This window comes from Alosa alosa, chromosome 18 (assembly GCF_017589495.1).
Source record: "Alosa alosa isolate M-15738 ecotype Scorff River chromosome 18, AALO_Geno_1.1, whole genome shotgun sequence".
NCBI lineage: Eukaryota > Metazoa > Chordata > Actinopteri > Clupeiformes > Clupeidae > Alosa > Alosa alosa.
The window spans coordinates 21,562,232-21,576,214 of NC_063206.1; the positions used below are offsets into that span (position 1 = coordinate 21,562,232).

Here is a 13,983-nt window from a genome sequence, read left to right on the forward strand (position 1 = left end):
CAGATTGGTCATTTGCTCCCCCCCGGCTGTTAGAGAGATAGAAAGTGGATAGTGTGACAAACATGCTGGTTTCAATTAGAGGGGGGAGAGGAGAGAGGAGAGGTGTTTGTCGAGCTGGCAGGATGTCTTAGTCACCGGCCGAAACCAGACCTCGTTTTAGTCACCCGGCACTTGAGCCTCGCTGAGCTGTGAGGATGACTTCATGTTGGATCATAACTCATCCCCCCCAGGGATGGGGGGGGGGGTTGGGCTTTGTGCTGGAGGTTCAGGGGGAACATGTTCCAGCCTGTCTGAGCTTATTAATGCAAATTCTTTACTATCAATGTTGATTTAGGCCATTTTTCTACTCCCGTGCCAGAATATAGTCCTCGGTACTGAAACTAGCTGAATGTGATTCTTGGAGGGCTTTCTCGCTTCGTCGCCATTTGATTAACTGCACAACTGCAGTAATGACATCAATTGTCTGCAGTTCTTTTACAAGGAACTTTCTGGCCTCAGCTATTATCACAGACTCATAAACTGTCCAGGACTATAACAGGAATCATTGTGAGTGAATATCTTGTGAGCCAGCTTGTGAGATCTTGTGAGCTCATTTGTAATATCATGTGTGTCCACACGTGTGTGCAGGTCTTTCAGAAGGAGCTGGGCAAAAGGACGGGCAGTGTGCAGGCCCTGAAGCGCTCGGCCCGGGATCTCATCGAGAGCAGCACTGATGACTCGTCCTGGGTCAAAGTTCAAATGCAGGAGCTGGGCACGCGCTGGGACACGGTGTGCGCCCTCTCCGTGTCTAAACAGACCCGCCTGGAGCAGGCTCTCTGTCAGGTAAAACCCTTCTCCCTCAACATCAATACTGGCCAGACATGGCAACAAAAGATGGGTCACTTCAGAGTTTTATATATATTATATAAATATATAAGTATAAGTACGAGTATGTCAGCTGGTGTGTGTGTGTGTGTGTGTGTGCTTGCATATGCAGTGTGTTTAGTAGTACTGTCCTGGTTTACTGTTGTCTTTGATCTATTCACAATTTCTGTATTATTGTATACACAATTTCTGTGTATTTATTCAAACTTTCTTGTTTAGCCAAGATAGTTCATTTCTTCTGTTGAAGTCGACCCTTTTTCATCTCAAACATTTGCGTCTGTGTGTGTGTGTGTGTGTGTGTGTGTGTGTGTGTGTGTGTGTGTAGTAATGCGTGTGTGTGTGTGTGTGTGTGTGTGTGTGTGTGTGTGTGTGTGTGTGTGTGTGTGTGTGTGTGTGTGTGCGCGCGCCTCCCCCACAGGCCGAGGAGTTCCACTCCAGTGTCCACATCCTGCTGGAGTGGCTGGCCGAGGCCGAGCAGAGTCTGCGTTTCCATGGCAGCCTGCCCGACGACGAGGAGGCTCTGCAAGCTCTCATCGAGCAGCACAAGGCAAGGGCAATCGTCCATGACTCTCCACGGCTAGAGAGGGAGGGAGAGAATAGGCTGGAGACAAGGGGGGGTGCTGGGGAAACACTGTAGTTGCAGCAGCCAGGAGAAGATTCCAGAAAAGCGCTCTCCTCAGGGAGAGGCCTTCAGCGAGGCTAACAGAGTGAGGGTGCAACCTCAGTGAACTTAGCGGTCAGTGGGTTGTGAAGCCAAGCTGATCCCGTGCTATCTTTCTGATGACATGCACTCATGAGCTGGTGTCAGCTTCTATATTTTTTTCTATTTAAAAAAACGATATGCTCCCTTTGGGGAAATGTAGTCTATCACAAGCAATCAAGATAGTATATTTAACCTTATGTTTGCTGCTCCTGTCATGATAATTTATATGCTGTTAAGACTATGTTTAGCTTTCATTTATCTTGTACTGCATAATATATTTTACTGTTATTGCATCATTGTCCAAGACACAAGTATGATAAAAGTAGGTATCTTTTTGTACCATGCAATTCTTTTCCTTCACATAAATAGTGCGTGTAGAGAATATGTGTGTATGGTTTACCCTGAGTGTCATTCTTTTGAGATTAGAACCATGCAGAATGAACTGCAGACATTCTGACAGCCTCCATCTCTTTCTCTCTCTCTTTCTTTCTCTCCTGCCTGCCAGTCGAGTTGAAATGCCATACATGGCTCTCCGACTCGAGGCTTATTAACTATTGCCTGCCAAAAGCAGGACTTCGAGATGTTACATTCCACAAAGCACGATCTCATATTTTGAATCAAAACCAGTCGGCCACGGCTTTGCACATACTAGTCATCGCACATTGTATGTTTTTGCTCTGTGTGGGTAATTGGGCCGGACAGAAGTAAAGCCTGCTGGCTGATGAGCGTAACTCAACCCCCCCCCCCCCCTCCCCTCCTCTCCACCGTATGTATTGCCAGAGGACTAATGGAGACCATTCCCCTCTTTGTTTCTTTTCCTTTCCCCTGCAGGAGTTCATGAAGAAGCAAGAGGAGAAGCGTGTCGCCCTGACCAAAGCCACGACTATGGGGGAGGCCATCCTGTCCATCTGCCATCCAGACTCCATCACCACCATCAAACACTGGAACACCATCATAAAAGCCCGGTTCGAGGAGGTCAGTGCACGCTCGGGGACTCGTGCCCGTGATGCTGTCTGCTGGGCATATGGTTTCCGGTGCGGCCGCACCTGTAGCGGTCAGATCAGTTCGCGGATTTGCGCGTAGCCATAGTTTGCTGGAACTGCTGCCCACTTTTGTCTCACGTCCAAAAATATGATGCGAGACAAAAATATGTATTTGTCATGGCTTTTAATCTATTCACTGTTCACCTGGATGAAAGTAGAAATATTGTTGCACCTAGCTGATCAGCTACAGTAGACTGTGTTGAGATCCCCACAGTAAATTTGTTCATTTTCATTTTCATTTTCAAGTCTGTTCAAGTGCATAGAGTTCAGCCAACAGAGGTGCATTCTGTGAATGCAAAATCACTGTGATGGTTGACTGGTTGGTTGGTTTGCGCGATTAAGTCTCTTTAGCCCTTTCAGTTTTCGGTTGTGTCAGCGTGTGTCAATGTTGACCTGTTCTGTTGCTCTGCCTCGTGCTCCAGGTGCAGGCCTGGGCACGGCAGCACCAGCAGAGGCTGGCGGCGGCCCTCAGCGAGCTGCAGAGCACCCAGGAGCTGGTGGAGAACTTGCTGGGTTGGCTCCAGTGGGCCGAGACCACCCTCAACACCAAGGACAAGGAGCCCATGCCCCAGGAGATCGAGGAGGTCAAAGCTCTCATCGCCGAACATCAGGTACACTGGGACGGTTCTCCGTTGGTGGAGCCAAAGAACCTTTCAGATGGGGTCCACAATGAAAACTGCATCAGTTGGTGTTGATTGCATTAGTTGTGAAACCTGCAGAATATGCAGAGTACGGTTCTTCACACTGACTGGTTCTTCAGACTGCAACTAATTCAGATCTGGGATTAACCCTGAGTTTTGGCACTGATCTGAGTTCTGACAGTAACACTTGCTATCTGGAAGGTTGTTATCAAGAGAATACATGAAGTAAAAACTCCAATGTTGCCCCATGTTTAGGCCTTCATGGAGGAAATGACCAGGAAGCAACCTGATGTGGATAAAGTCACCAAAACCCACAAGAGAAAGCCAACAGCGGAGACAGCCATACAGTCCCACATACCTGTCCTGGAGAAAGGGCGCACTCCAGGAAGTAAGTTTACCCTTCGTACTATCCTGATACTTCTGCATGTAGATTTAGTACACAATGTCCGCAGCATATATAAGTGATTCACTGACCTATCCATATTAGCTACTGTATGCTTCAGAGAGAAAGTCCTTTGGAGGTTTTATTTCTACTGTGGATACTGTACGTTGTATGTTGATGGGGATTTGATGTTTATTGTTTTTTTCTCTCTCTCTAGGGAAACGCTCTCCCACCCAAACCATGTACACTGCGGTGACCCAGACGCAGGTGGAGACCAAGAACCCACGGGTCAACCTGCTGGTCAGCAAGTGGCAGCAGGTGTGGCTCCTGGCCCTGGACAGGAGGAGGAAACTCAATGATGCTCTGGACCGGCTGGAGGAGGTCAGTGAGCCTCATCAATCGGACCTTTTCATCCTCTGCAACTTAGAGTACACTATTTAAGCAGTAATGCAGGAGTGACAGTGGCTGTCGTAGTAGGTATCAGCATGGCTGTGGCCATGTCTGGAGATGCTGTATTGCCACTCATGGAATGCCTCTTGTCCGATCAGAAATGAATAAATAGTTTGACAGGACCTAATATTGTATAATAGTATACATGTCATGTGCATATTGGGTGCTTAGGTTAGGCTTTAACTATGTAAACTGGGTGTTGTTGTCTACACAATATTTTCTGTATTTGCACGTTATATACAAGTTCTAAAGTTCTTATTGTGGTGGCTAACAGTGTGTAAGGGGTGAGTAGTCGTGAGTAAGGCCTTAGTGATGTATGGTCTGTAAAGCTGACTATTTCTCTCCTGCTTTCCATTCAGCTGAAGGAGTTTGCCAACTTTGACTTTGATGTGTGGCGGAAACGCTACATGAGGTGGATGAACCACAAGAAGTCGCGGGTGATGGATTTCTTCCGCCGCATCGACAAAGACCAGGACGGCAAAGTCACCCGGCAGGAGTTCATCGAAGGCATCCTCTCCTCCAGTAAGTCTGTGAAGCCTCACTGCACGCAGTGGAAGGTGAACTCCCTGACCCTTTCTGTAAAAATGGTTCCAACACAGCAGCTTTCAGCTGAAAATCCCTTGCTAAGGGTGTTGCCAGCAGAGGTTAATCAAACGAGTAGGTTTTCCTAAAGCCACTGAATGACTAAAACTGCTTTCCAAATCTTTCAGAATTTCCTACCAGCCGCTTGGAGATGAGTGCCGTTGCAGACATCTTTGACCGGGACGGCGATGGCTACATTGACTATTATGAGTTTGTGGCTGCCCTTCATCCAAATAAAGATGCCTACAAACCCCTCACAGACGCAGATAAAATAGAAGACGAAGTATGTTCTGATTTCTTTCACAGCCAAGTGCCAAAATTGAGTGACTCGTCATTTACCTGTTTCAAGTGAATTTGTTTTTCACTGTGGTTTCTGCTCTTCAATTTGCGCAGGTGACTCGCCAAGTGGCGAAATGTAAATGCCCTAAACGATTCCAAGTGGAGCAAATCGGAGCGAACAAGTACCGGGTACGTGTCTTGCTAAACACCTGTCATGACCTCATGGTTCGCATTTCAGTTATGTTTTGATCTCGTAGCAACAATGCTTTCAACCTCTGCAACCTGAGTTTACCAGAATAGAGACAAGTCAGTGCCAAACAGCAAAGCACAAAATGAGATCTTGCAGCTCTTTTTTTTTTTTTTTTACAAAGAGAAGTGCCATAATCCCGTGGGGTGGATGCGGTGCCTGCCTTATTCAGGGTGTCAGGGGGAGGCTAGCACAAACACCATGCAGTGTCTCACGCGGACTCGTACGGTGATGAAAAGAGGGTTGTTTTTTAGTGAAAGCGGGAAGGCAAACCCTAAGTGTGGAAAATTGGCGCTTTTCCACTGACCCCTGTTAACCATCTCACGAAGCAGGACCTGTATGCCCCCACACGGAAAAGGCTGCCAAAACAGTGACTTCAGCACAACTGAATGTGGGCTTTGATTTTTTTTTCATCCTTTTAGAAATAGGATAGGGGAGATTTGTCAGAAGAGGACCTTGTATAGCCTCTGAAAAATGAAATACATGAACTTTAACCGAGTTATTTGCTCTTCAATTCTGGCATTAAACCTTAATCGTGATTAAAAAGTACATTTTTTTTTACTACGCTGTTTTGAGTTCATCCTAGAGGCCATTCTTACTGGTATCAGTAGTTCCAGAGGAAAGTTAACAATACAGTACAACATGTGGTGAACTCCAAACAAGCCATTGAGCACTTTAATATTGTTGCCATACAATTGGATTTAGTGATCATGATATATGAGTTTATTGAATTCACTGTGAACATATTATTGTTTAAACATGTTTGCATGTTTGTTGTTCTCCAGGCCTATTGTACATAGCTTGAAATGTCAAGTGCTGTCTTGAGTGCCTATTATAGCAAATGACTAATTTTCTTTTTTTTTCTTTTTGTTCCCCTCATCAGTTCTACCTTGGAAATCAGGTATATACACACTCTCTCAACACTGCACTCTGTGATTTTCTGTTTATGCCTTTTAACTTAATCCCGTTTTTCAGATCCTCTAATAGTTAACCCTGATCTCGAGCTCAGAAGCGGATTGGCTAGAGGAAAGATCCGTAGTAACACTGGGACAGGCAGAGTCAGTCAGTACTTGGGGACTAGAGTTCTAACCTTGTACGCACCATGCAGGAAAGAGCAGCCTCAGTCTGAATGGTGTGGGAAAGTGCTCAGGGCAGGGCAGAGAGACTATGGTGGGGGAATGTGTTATGGATGACTGTCACCCTCTCCGGTCCACAGTCTTCTCTTTCATGTAGTGGAGAAAGTGTTCATTGTGAATACAGCCACATTAGTCATTATACTGGCATTTCCCCCAGTTTTCAAGCACTTACTGTATGTGCTATAGGCTAATAGGGTCCCTATGTGGCTGCAACATGAAGGGGGTTGGAAAGAAGGGAGATATATTGAATTCCGGGGAATGTGGTTAGATAACTGTCACGGGATACTTTAGTTAAATGCAGTGGTAGAAGGAGTTGATCAGGAGGAGATCTACAGCAACACGCCATTAGTGCAGGAATGGCGTATCTGCTTTTGAGTTCCTTTACCTTTCCCCTCCCTAATGATAGCATTTCCATATAGTGGTGTGGGCTCAGCTTTTGTGCACACCATGCTGATTTATGTGCTCCCCCTTTTTTTGACTCTCCCTAACTTATCTTGGAATGACTTAACTACGGCTTGTGCACCCTCGACCCATCCCCTTTCTCAGTTAGCCCCTCGCTTAAACGCGGCTAAAGGTTTCTGTTGAATGTGTTTATCTTCTTCTTCCTTTCAGTTCGTTTTGGTTGGCTGTGACAGTGGGATGAGCTTTTTTTATTTGATCTTTTTTGTGTCTGGCTTGAAATGAAACGTATGAGTCACATTTCAGGTGTCATTAAGTCACATGATCTCATGGGCTGTGAGATGATTTCTGATGCTCATTTTTTTTTGTTCATAAAAAATGTACAATTCGCTCATGCCTGACTGAGTTTGTAAAGAAATCCATGTTTAAAAAGGTTTTTTTTTATTTTATTTTTTTAAATTCTTCCTTCCTTTCTTTTTTATTTCTTTATTAACTCAAGCTTCTTTTGTCCTGTGCGTCAGTCTGTGCTCAGCTTGCTATTACACATCAACTGAAACACTTCTTTTAACAGTTTGGTCTGGTTCAATGCTTACATGACACCTATTCCGCCGATGAGACTTTAACAAACAGGGACTATCAAAATCTAAACTCCCAACTACACGTTGCAGTGTTGGAAAGCTGTATCCTGGTAAATGGTCATTCTTAAGCCATTTGTTGTCACTTTTTTATCCTGATCATTCTTCAAAAATCATGTCTGTTTTTTAACTGTACCTGATCACCAAATTCACCAGTGGCATTGAATCATTATATGGGATATCATTCAGAGCTATGTTTGAATGGATGAGCTACACTTAAAAAAAAAAAAAGAAAAGATGTCTATTCAGAGGACTCTTAGTCTTCTGGTCATCTTGAGAGTGGATACCAATCATTCCCCCACCCCACCCCCAGCCCACGTGTACCCCTGCTCCTGCCCTTGCCCCTAGTGTGTGCAAATGAGCTGTGAGCTGTAGCTGCATTGGTTTGCATCAGTGTCCACACATCCTTCTGTAAATCTGGTGGCGTGCACTTTGACCGTAGATCTAGAGGAGTGCGACTGTTTTCTGTATTGTTGGTTTGTGGCATATTATATGTGTGTGTCTGCTTTTTCTTTCTGTTGTTTTTATTGACCCATTTTTATTTTTTATTATTACAGTGAGCATGAGGCCTTAAATGTTGTTTCGTGAACTTAGTGCCACATGGCCATATCCAACTGGCAAGCCATAGTCTCACACAATTAGTGGACACCAGCTTTACTAATGTGTAGTGGTACACTTCTATGTAGTGGTAGCCTACAGCCTGGCTCTGCATTGGACCAGGCTATGTTGTAGCACACTCTAGTGGTCTGACACTGTCTAATTATAAGTTACAATGTAGAAGCAAAAAATCTTCAACAGATGTTTTTGATTACCTCTCACAACTGATTAATCACACGCTTAATCAGAGCAATGAGATAAGTGAAATCACTTTTGCTAGGCACTTAACTCAAATGAAAACACTTGCTCACATGTGGTTCAACCAGTTGGATTGACCATTCACTTTGCTTGTGTTCATGGGAATGAAGCATTCGCTGAATGCATTGTCGCTCTGCCTTAGTCAGTGGTCTTAGCTGAGTGCCAGGAAAGAGAAACCAGAAAATGTCAACACTCAAATTATACATCCAATATCCAGACTTGAACATAATACATGTGACAGACACATTTCCTCACTCAATCTGGCTGAAATTGGCAAAACAAAAAAACTTATTTAAATAGGTTATAATTATATATACAACTTAGTTATAGTCTAATTTCACAGACTGCAGTAATACTTGCAGTTCTAAGAATTCTGGATTCTCGGGTAGCTCAGTTTTTGGCCTTGGGCTGGTTGCTGTTCTGATTCTGATGTCCTGTCTTACACCCTGGAATCCTCATGGTCTCTCTCTCCCCCCTCCCCCCTCCACTCAGTTTGGGGATTCCCAGCAGCTCCGACTGGTCCGAATCCTCCGCAGCACTGTCATGGTCCGGGTGGGAGGCGGCTGGATGGCGCTGGACGAGTTCCTGGTCAAGAACGACCCTTGTCGAGGTACAAACTCGGTCAACAAACTTGCCTATTCCCTTTTTCAATTGTTGCTGTTGGTCTAAAGCTGTCTTTCTTAAACTGCTTCATTGTAAATATGACTTCTTTTTCCATTATTTTTCTTTTCTTGCTAGATGTATTAGAACTTCTAGCCTTTGGTCAGTCCTACATTTAGAGGCAACAGATATGAAATAGAAACTTCGATTAGATGAATGTCTGGTTCTGTCTCTGCTGTCATAAGCGTAATGTTCTTCTCTGCACTTTCTATTGGCTGTTTCTGAGTGCTTGTATTCCTGTACTACCCTGGACAGCTCTGTGTGTGTGCGTGTGTCTCTCTCTTCCTTGTTTTTTCGGCGCTGTCTCCTGCTTAATATTTCCTCCTGCTTCCTCTGTCACCTGACCCCCTCTGTCGTTTCTTCTAGTTCATCACCACGGGAGTAAAATGTTGCGCTCGGAATCAAACTCGTCAATTACTCAGTCTCCTATAGGTTGGCACCTCTCACAATTTCTCTCCTTGGTCCATCCCAGTGGTATGTGTGAGTCTGCATCTCCGTGTGCTTGCGCGTGCACATGTGTGTATGCGTGTGTGTCTGTGTGTGTGTGTGGTGGACCTGCACTGGAGTGTCAATGCTGAATGGTACCCTCCTAACCAAACATATCACCCCCTCCTGTCATGTTGGCATTCTCACTCTCAGTATCTGGTCTTTTTTTCTTTTGTTGGCATGCCGTTTTCTCTTCACTTTCTGCTGCCAGCTTACCTTTCTGTGTGCTATAGGCCAGGGTCTCTCAGGTTCTCTTAAACCATGGAGCTAGAGCGCCTCTTTGTTACTCTTACAGTGCAGTGAAGTGTTGCTTGACAATCTCTTTAGATATGCAGATATCAGTAGTTAGGGGGGCTAGAAAGTGTAACTACATAACTACAATCAAAGGGACACCCTCAGTATCTTTCACCTGTACAGTATCTACTTAAAGGAGAACTCACATAGATGTCTGTTTCTCCAGGTCACCGAGTATTGTTGATAGGGAAAGAAAAAAACGAAGCTAAAAAAATCGGTGCTACCTAGCTTGAGTCGCTTCTGCCAACAGCTAGGCAGCACTGCTCTAGCTTCTAGAGAAACAGAGATCTATGTGATTGTGGAAATTGAGTTTCCCTTTAAGTCTACCTACTGTACCTCAGCTACCTCATCAGCACCCCTCTTGATGAAGCTGAGCTCGACACATCTGATTGGGCAAATGGACAGCTTTATAATGACACTAGCTATAATCAGGTACACTTTTGGGATCGGCACAGACACAAGACTTGTAGTATAGTGAAATGGGTGGATAGGGGCAGAATTTACAACCTTTTTCCCCAGTATCAACCATGTTTTTTTCTATTGCATCATAATGCCAAGCTTCTGTCAAAGTCAATGTTCCAAAGCAGTCAAAATGCATTACAATCATGAATTGCATTTAGCTTGCAGTGGCATCAGTGTTCATAGTTTCCACCATGACGTATTAAAGGTGATTTTTGCAAATCTTAGTTTACATTCTGTGAATTAATTATATTTATTTGCTGGTTTGTCGTGTGCATTTTTAAGCCAGCTGTGCACCAGTTATGTGAACCATCTGCATGTTATTCATGTGAACCACACATTACCACACCACCCATCACTGTGTTTGACTTGATTTCATTGGTATTATTGACCTGAATTGAATTCATTTTTCAATCACTAGAAATGAATTCCATTATATATTCCCAAAATATTTCATTTGATTTCCCTCTGTTCTCCTCCTGCTCTGGGCTCATTTTCTGCATCTCGTCCCGTAGCGAAAGGCAGGACGAACGTGGAGCTTCGGGAGAAGTTCATCCTCCCAGAGGGCACCACTCAGGTGATGGCCAGCTTCCGCTACCGGGGCCGGAGATCACGGCCGTCGTCCAGGGCTGCGTCCCCTAACCGGTCCAACTCCAGCCACAGTTGTCCTGCACAGCACAACCCACCGCAGACCAGTACCCCTAAGGTGAGTGACCGTGGCCATGTTTGTTAAGCAGGCTTCTCTCTGGTACTGTCTGTCTCCTCTACCCATTCCAACCAAGTGCATCATGACATGAAACGGTCTTCTTTATTTATGCCATTTCTGTAGTTTTTTTTGTCATTTTGTTACCTGTTCCTGCTGTTCCTCAAGTAGCCTTACTTCAGTTTATGTTTTTTGTGTTCCTGTGTCACCCCATAGTATCTTTGATCTCTCCATGCCTGTGTCTTCTTTTGATTTGCCATTGTTCCTCACAGACCCAACACATAACCCGCAATTATGATAAACCCTGGCTGACAAACAGCAAACCCTCCACCCCTCTTAAATCATCCGACTCCTTTGAAAGCCAGGGGTCGTCCTCAGAGGTATAGTGCATAAGCAAGCGTGGGGAAGAGCCTGATTTAGTGACGCCAAACTAACCAGCTGAATGCTCTCCAACTGAAATCAGTGCTGTTGTCACACTCTTAAATGCCCTATCGGTAGTTGTCACTGTTGATGTTACTGTGTATACTTCACATATAGACCCTTTCAACAATAAAAACAAAAACAATGCTTGAACATTCTATTTGGTTCCCAATCTACTTTCTCTGCATTAAGATAACATATGGAATGTTAAAAAGGAAGTCTTGTGGGGCCAACTATGATGCTGATAATGGAACTCTCTTGAAAGGGTCTATACAGAAGATTACTGCTTACACAATGCAGTCCCAGACTGTGTTCCCTGATTTCAGTTGGGTATTGAGCCTCAGAATACTACACACTAACCACATGGTTTGTGTATGTTTGTGTGTGTTGTGTGTGTGTGTGTGTGTGTGTGTGTGTGTGTGTGTGTGTGTGTGTGTGACAGTATCTTTGTGGAAAACTAACAACTCTAAGCCATACTGCCCTCTTTCAATGTTCCAGTCTACTTTTAAACAACTAGACGGTGATTACAGCCAGCTCTCCTTTCTTTCCTAATATGTCCTTTCACTAACAAATATTTTATCTTGTTCAATCAAATCTGCTCTCAGGACTCTAGGTTTTGAATTAATTATGGCATCAACTGGTGCACGTCACTATATGATATAAAAATAATTTTTCCACTCACAATTAACATACTATAATAAACATCAAGCTATAATGTATAGTCATATATTATCAGCTCCTTTTGACATTCATCCTGAACCCTTGTACCCGGTGGAAGTCTTTGTAATAAAGTATACAGGAATTGTCTCAATGTTGAGCCTGATCTCACTTGTATCTTTTTCTGTGTGCGCTTTCAAAAATGCTCTTTGTTCATACATGTACTTATCACTTCTACAGGGTACTCCCATCCAGGGCAGCAAACTCCGACTCCCAGGGTACCTTTCAGGAAAGGGCTTTCAGTCCGGAGAGGAAGGCACCCTGATATCTGCTGCAGTACTGAAAGCAAGGGGTCAGGGATTTGGTGAGTGTACAGTAGTCAGTGACCATTAAATCACAATCCACTGACACTGCTCTTATTCACACGACTCTCTTGTTCGTGTAGAATTAGACTTTTGAGAAAGTGAGAATAATGCTTACTGTATACTACTGTATGTGATTTACTTGGAAATGTAATCTCTTGTGTGTAATGTAATTTCTCTGTAACGTGTAATTTTTATTTGTAGCATTGTCTATAACTCCTTTGTAGTAAGTAATTCTATTATATGTGTTTATAGCATTTGTAACTTATGTCGTCTCTTCAGATTCCAAAAAGGTCTTCAGCCGACCCGGAAGTAAAGCCGGTAGCCGTGGCAGCAGCCGCCGAGGGAGCGACGCATCGGACTTCGACATCTCCGACATCCAGTCGGTGTGCTCGGACGCGTCCGAATCCGTGCCAGACTCCAGCCGGCAGGCCACGCCACGGTCAGCCCCCCGAGCGCACGGGGGCAAGCCCTCCAAAATCCCCACGCCACGGAGGTCCACCCCCACCACGAGCAAACTGGCCAAGACCTCCAAGAGATAGTCAGGAGCTGAGTGCCCCCCAAATCCCCACACACACTCACTCAGCATCAAGACTGGAGACACATAGACTGACACTTAAAAAGGACTCTGTACTAGTTAGTAACTTAAAAAAAGTGTAGCAAGATGTAAAATATTCCAATGGGAGAAAAGAATGTGGTTTCATGTCGAGCGTGAATGGAATGCCTATGGCCTTGTGTATTTGACTGTATTTTATTTCATGTGAATAATGTCCTGTCAGATTATTGTGTTATTATGTTGATTGTTATTATTTTATTGATGCTTTTCCTGTAAAGGTGGGGCAAAAAATGAACAGAAAAACTGTACATTGTGAGTTAAACTAACAATTTTACACGAGTTGTGCTCTGAAAGAGATGCTGAATGTACTGTAATTTTTTTTTCAAGCTGACATGCGCGGGACAGACAGTGTGTCACTGTACTCTGCTAAGGCAACACTATTATTTATTCATCTATTTAAAAGTGCAATGAAGTGCTGCCGATACACATATAAAGGGCAATACTTAATGTAATGTACAAAAAAAATCATAACCACAGCAAATACACTCTGAAAACGTAAAAAAAAAAATAATGCAAACTGCAAGCTACTAAACACAGCAGTAACCCTGAACTTATGGCCTTTACTCTCTGTCATACTCACTCTGTGCACCTGCAGTTAACATTTTGTTTTGATTAACTTACCGCAGTGTGTATGTGTGTGTGTGTGTGTGTGCTATGAACCTCTGGACAGGGGTCTCCTGAGACTCTGGAAAGTAGACATTCATAAGTGCATTCATGTTGGTGTACTGTGGTTCATTTTGCCTGAGTGGAAAGGATTACCCTTAAACCTTGTTTTTGTAATAAATAAATCTGCTTGGAGAAAGCCAAAGTGGTATATGAGGGTCAACTGCCCAATGTCCCTTTCCATTCATTCACACAGCACAGATCCACACCAAGCATTTCTGTGGGACCACTATGCTGCCTACTTGCACACCTCAAATACTTACTTTAATATAGTGCAGATAATTGGGATACTACTAACCATCAGAAAGTGGGCACAACGCAAGTAAGCGCTCAGTCCACACTAGCAGGCTAATGGCGGAAGTATGCGGTTTGAGACATTCCCGAATAAGTCAGATCTGGTAGTTGTATATTTAAAGGGATGAGTATGGAATCGTGTACGTACGTGAC

General features: G+C 44.1%; 1 protein-coding gene across 19 annotated transcripts in view; it reads left to right on the forward strand.

Moving 5' to 3' along the window:
• Positions 1-13,687, forward strand: part of dst (dystonin) — a 136,352-nt gene extending 122,665 nt beyond the window's left edge. For 10 of the 19 annotated variants that reach the window (XM_048269229.1, XM_048269241.1, XM_048269232.1 and 7 more), the window contains 17 exons: positions 628-822; positions 1,283-1,411; positions 2,399-2,542; positions 3,033-3,221; positions 3,507-3,639; positions 3,851-4,014; positions 4,443-4,605; positions 4,794-4,948; positions 5,059-5,133; positions 6,075-6,092; positions 7,298-7,414; positions 8,709-8,826; positions 9,243-9,350; positions 10,631-10,821; positions 11,091-11,198; positions 12,136-12,259; positions 12,540-13,687. In XM_048269229.1, the coding sequence (XP_048125186.1) occupies positions 628-822; positions 1,283-1,411; positions 2,399-2,542; positions 3,033-3,221; positions 3,507-3,639; positions 3,851-4,014; positions 4,443-4,605; positions 4,794-4,948; positions 5,059-5,133; positions 6,075-6,092; positions 7,298-7,414; positions 8,709-8,826; positions 9,243-9,350; positions 10,631-10,821; positions 11,091-11,198; positions 12,136-12,259; positions 12,540-12,799 (2,391 nt within the window). In that variant the 3' untranslated portion in view covers positions 12,800-13,687. The remainder of the gene's footprint in view (positions 1-627; positions 823-1,282; positions 1,412-2,398; positions 2,543-3,032; positions 3,222-3,506; positions 3,640-3,850; positions 4,015-4,442; positions 4,606-4,793; positions 4,949-5,058; positions 5,134-6,074; positions 6,093-7,297; positions 7,415-8,708; positions 8,827-9,242; positions 9,351-10,630; positions 10,822-11,090; positions 11,199-12,135; positions 12,260-12,539) is intronic. The other 9 variants (XM_048269233.1, XM_048269248.1, XM_048269240.1 and 6 more) reach the window with 7 other exon arrangements.
• Positions 13,688-13,983: the final 296 nt, after the last annotated feature.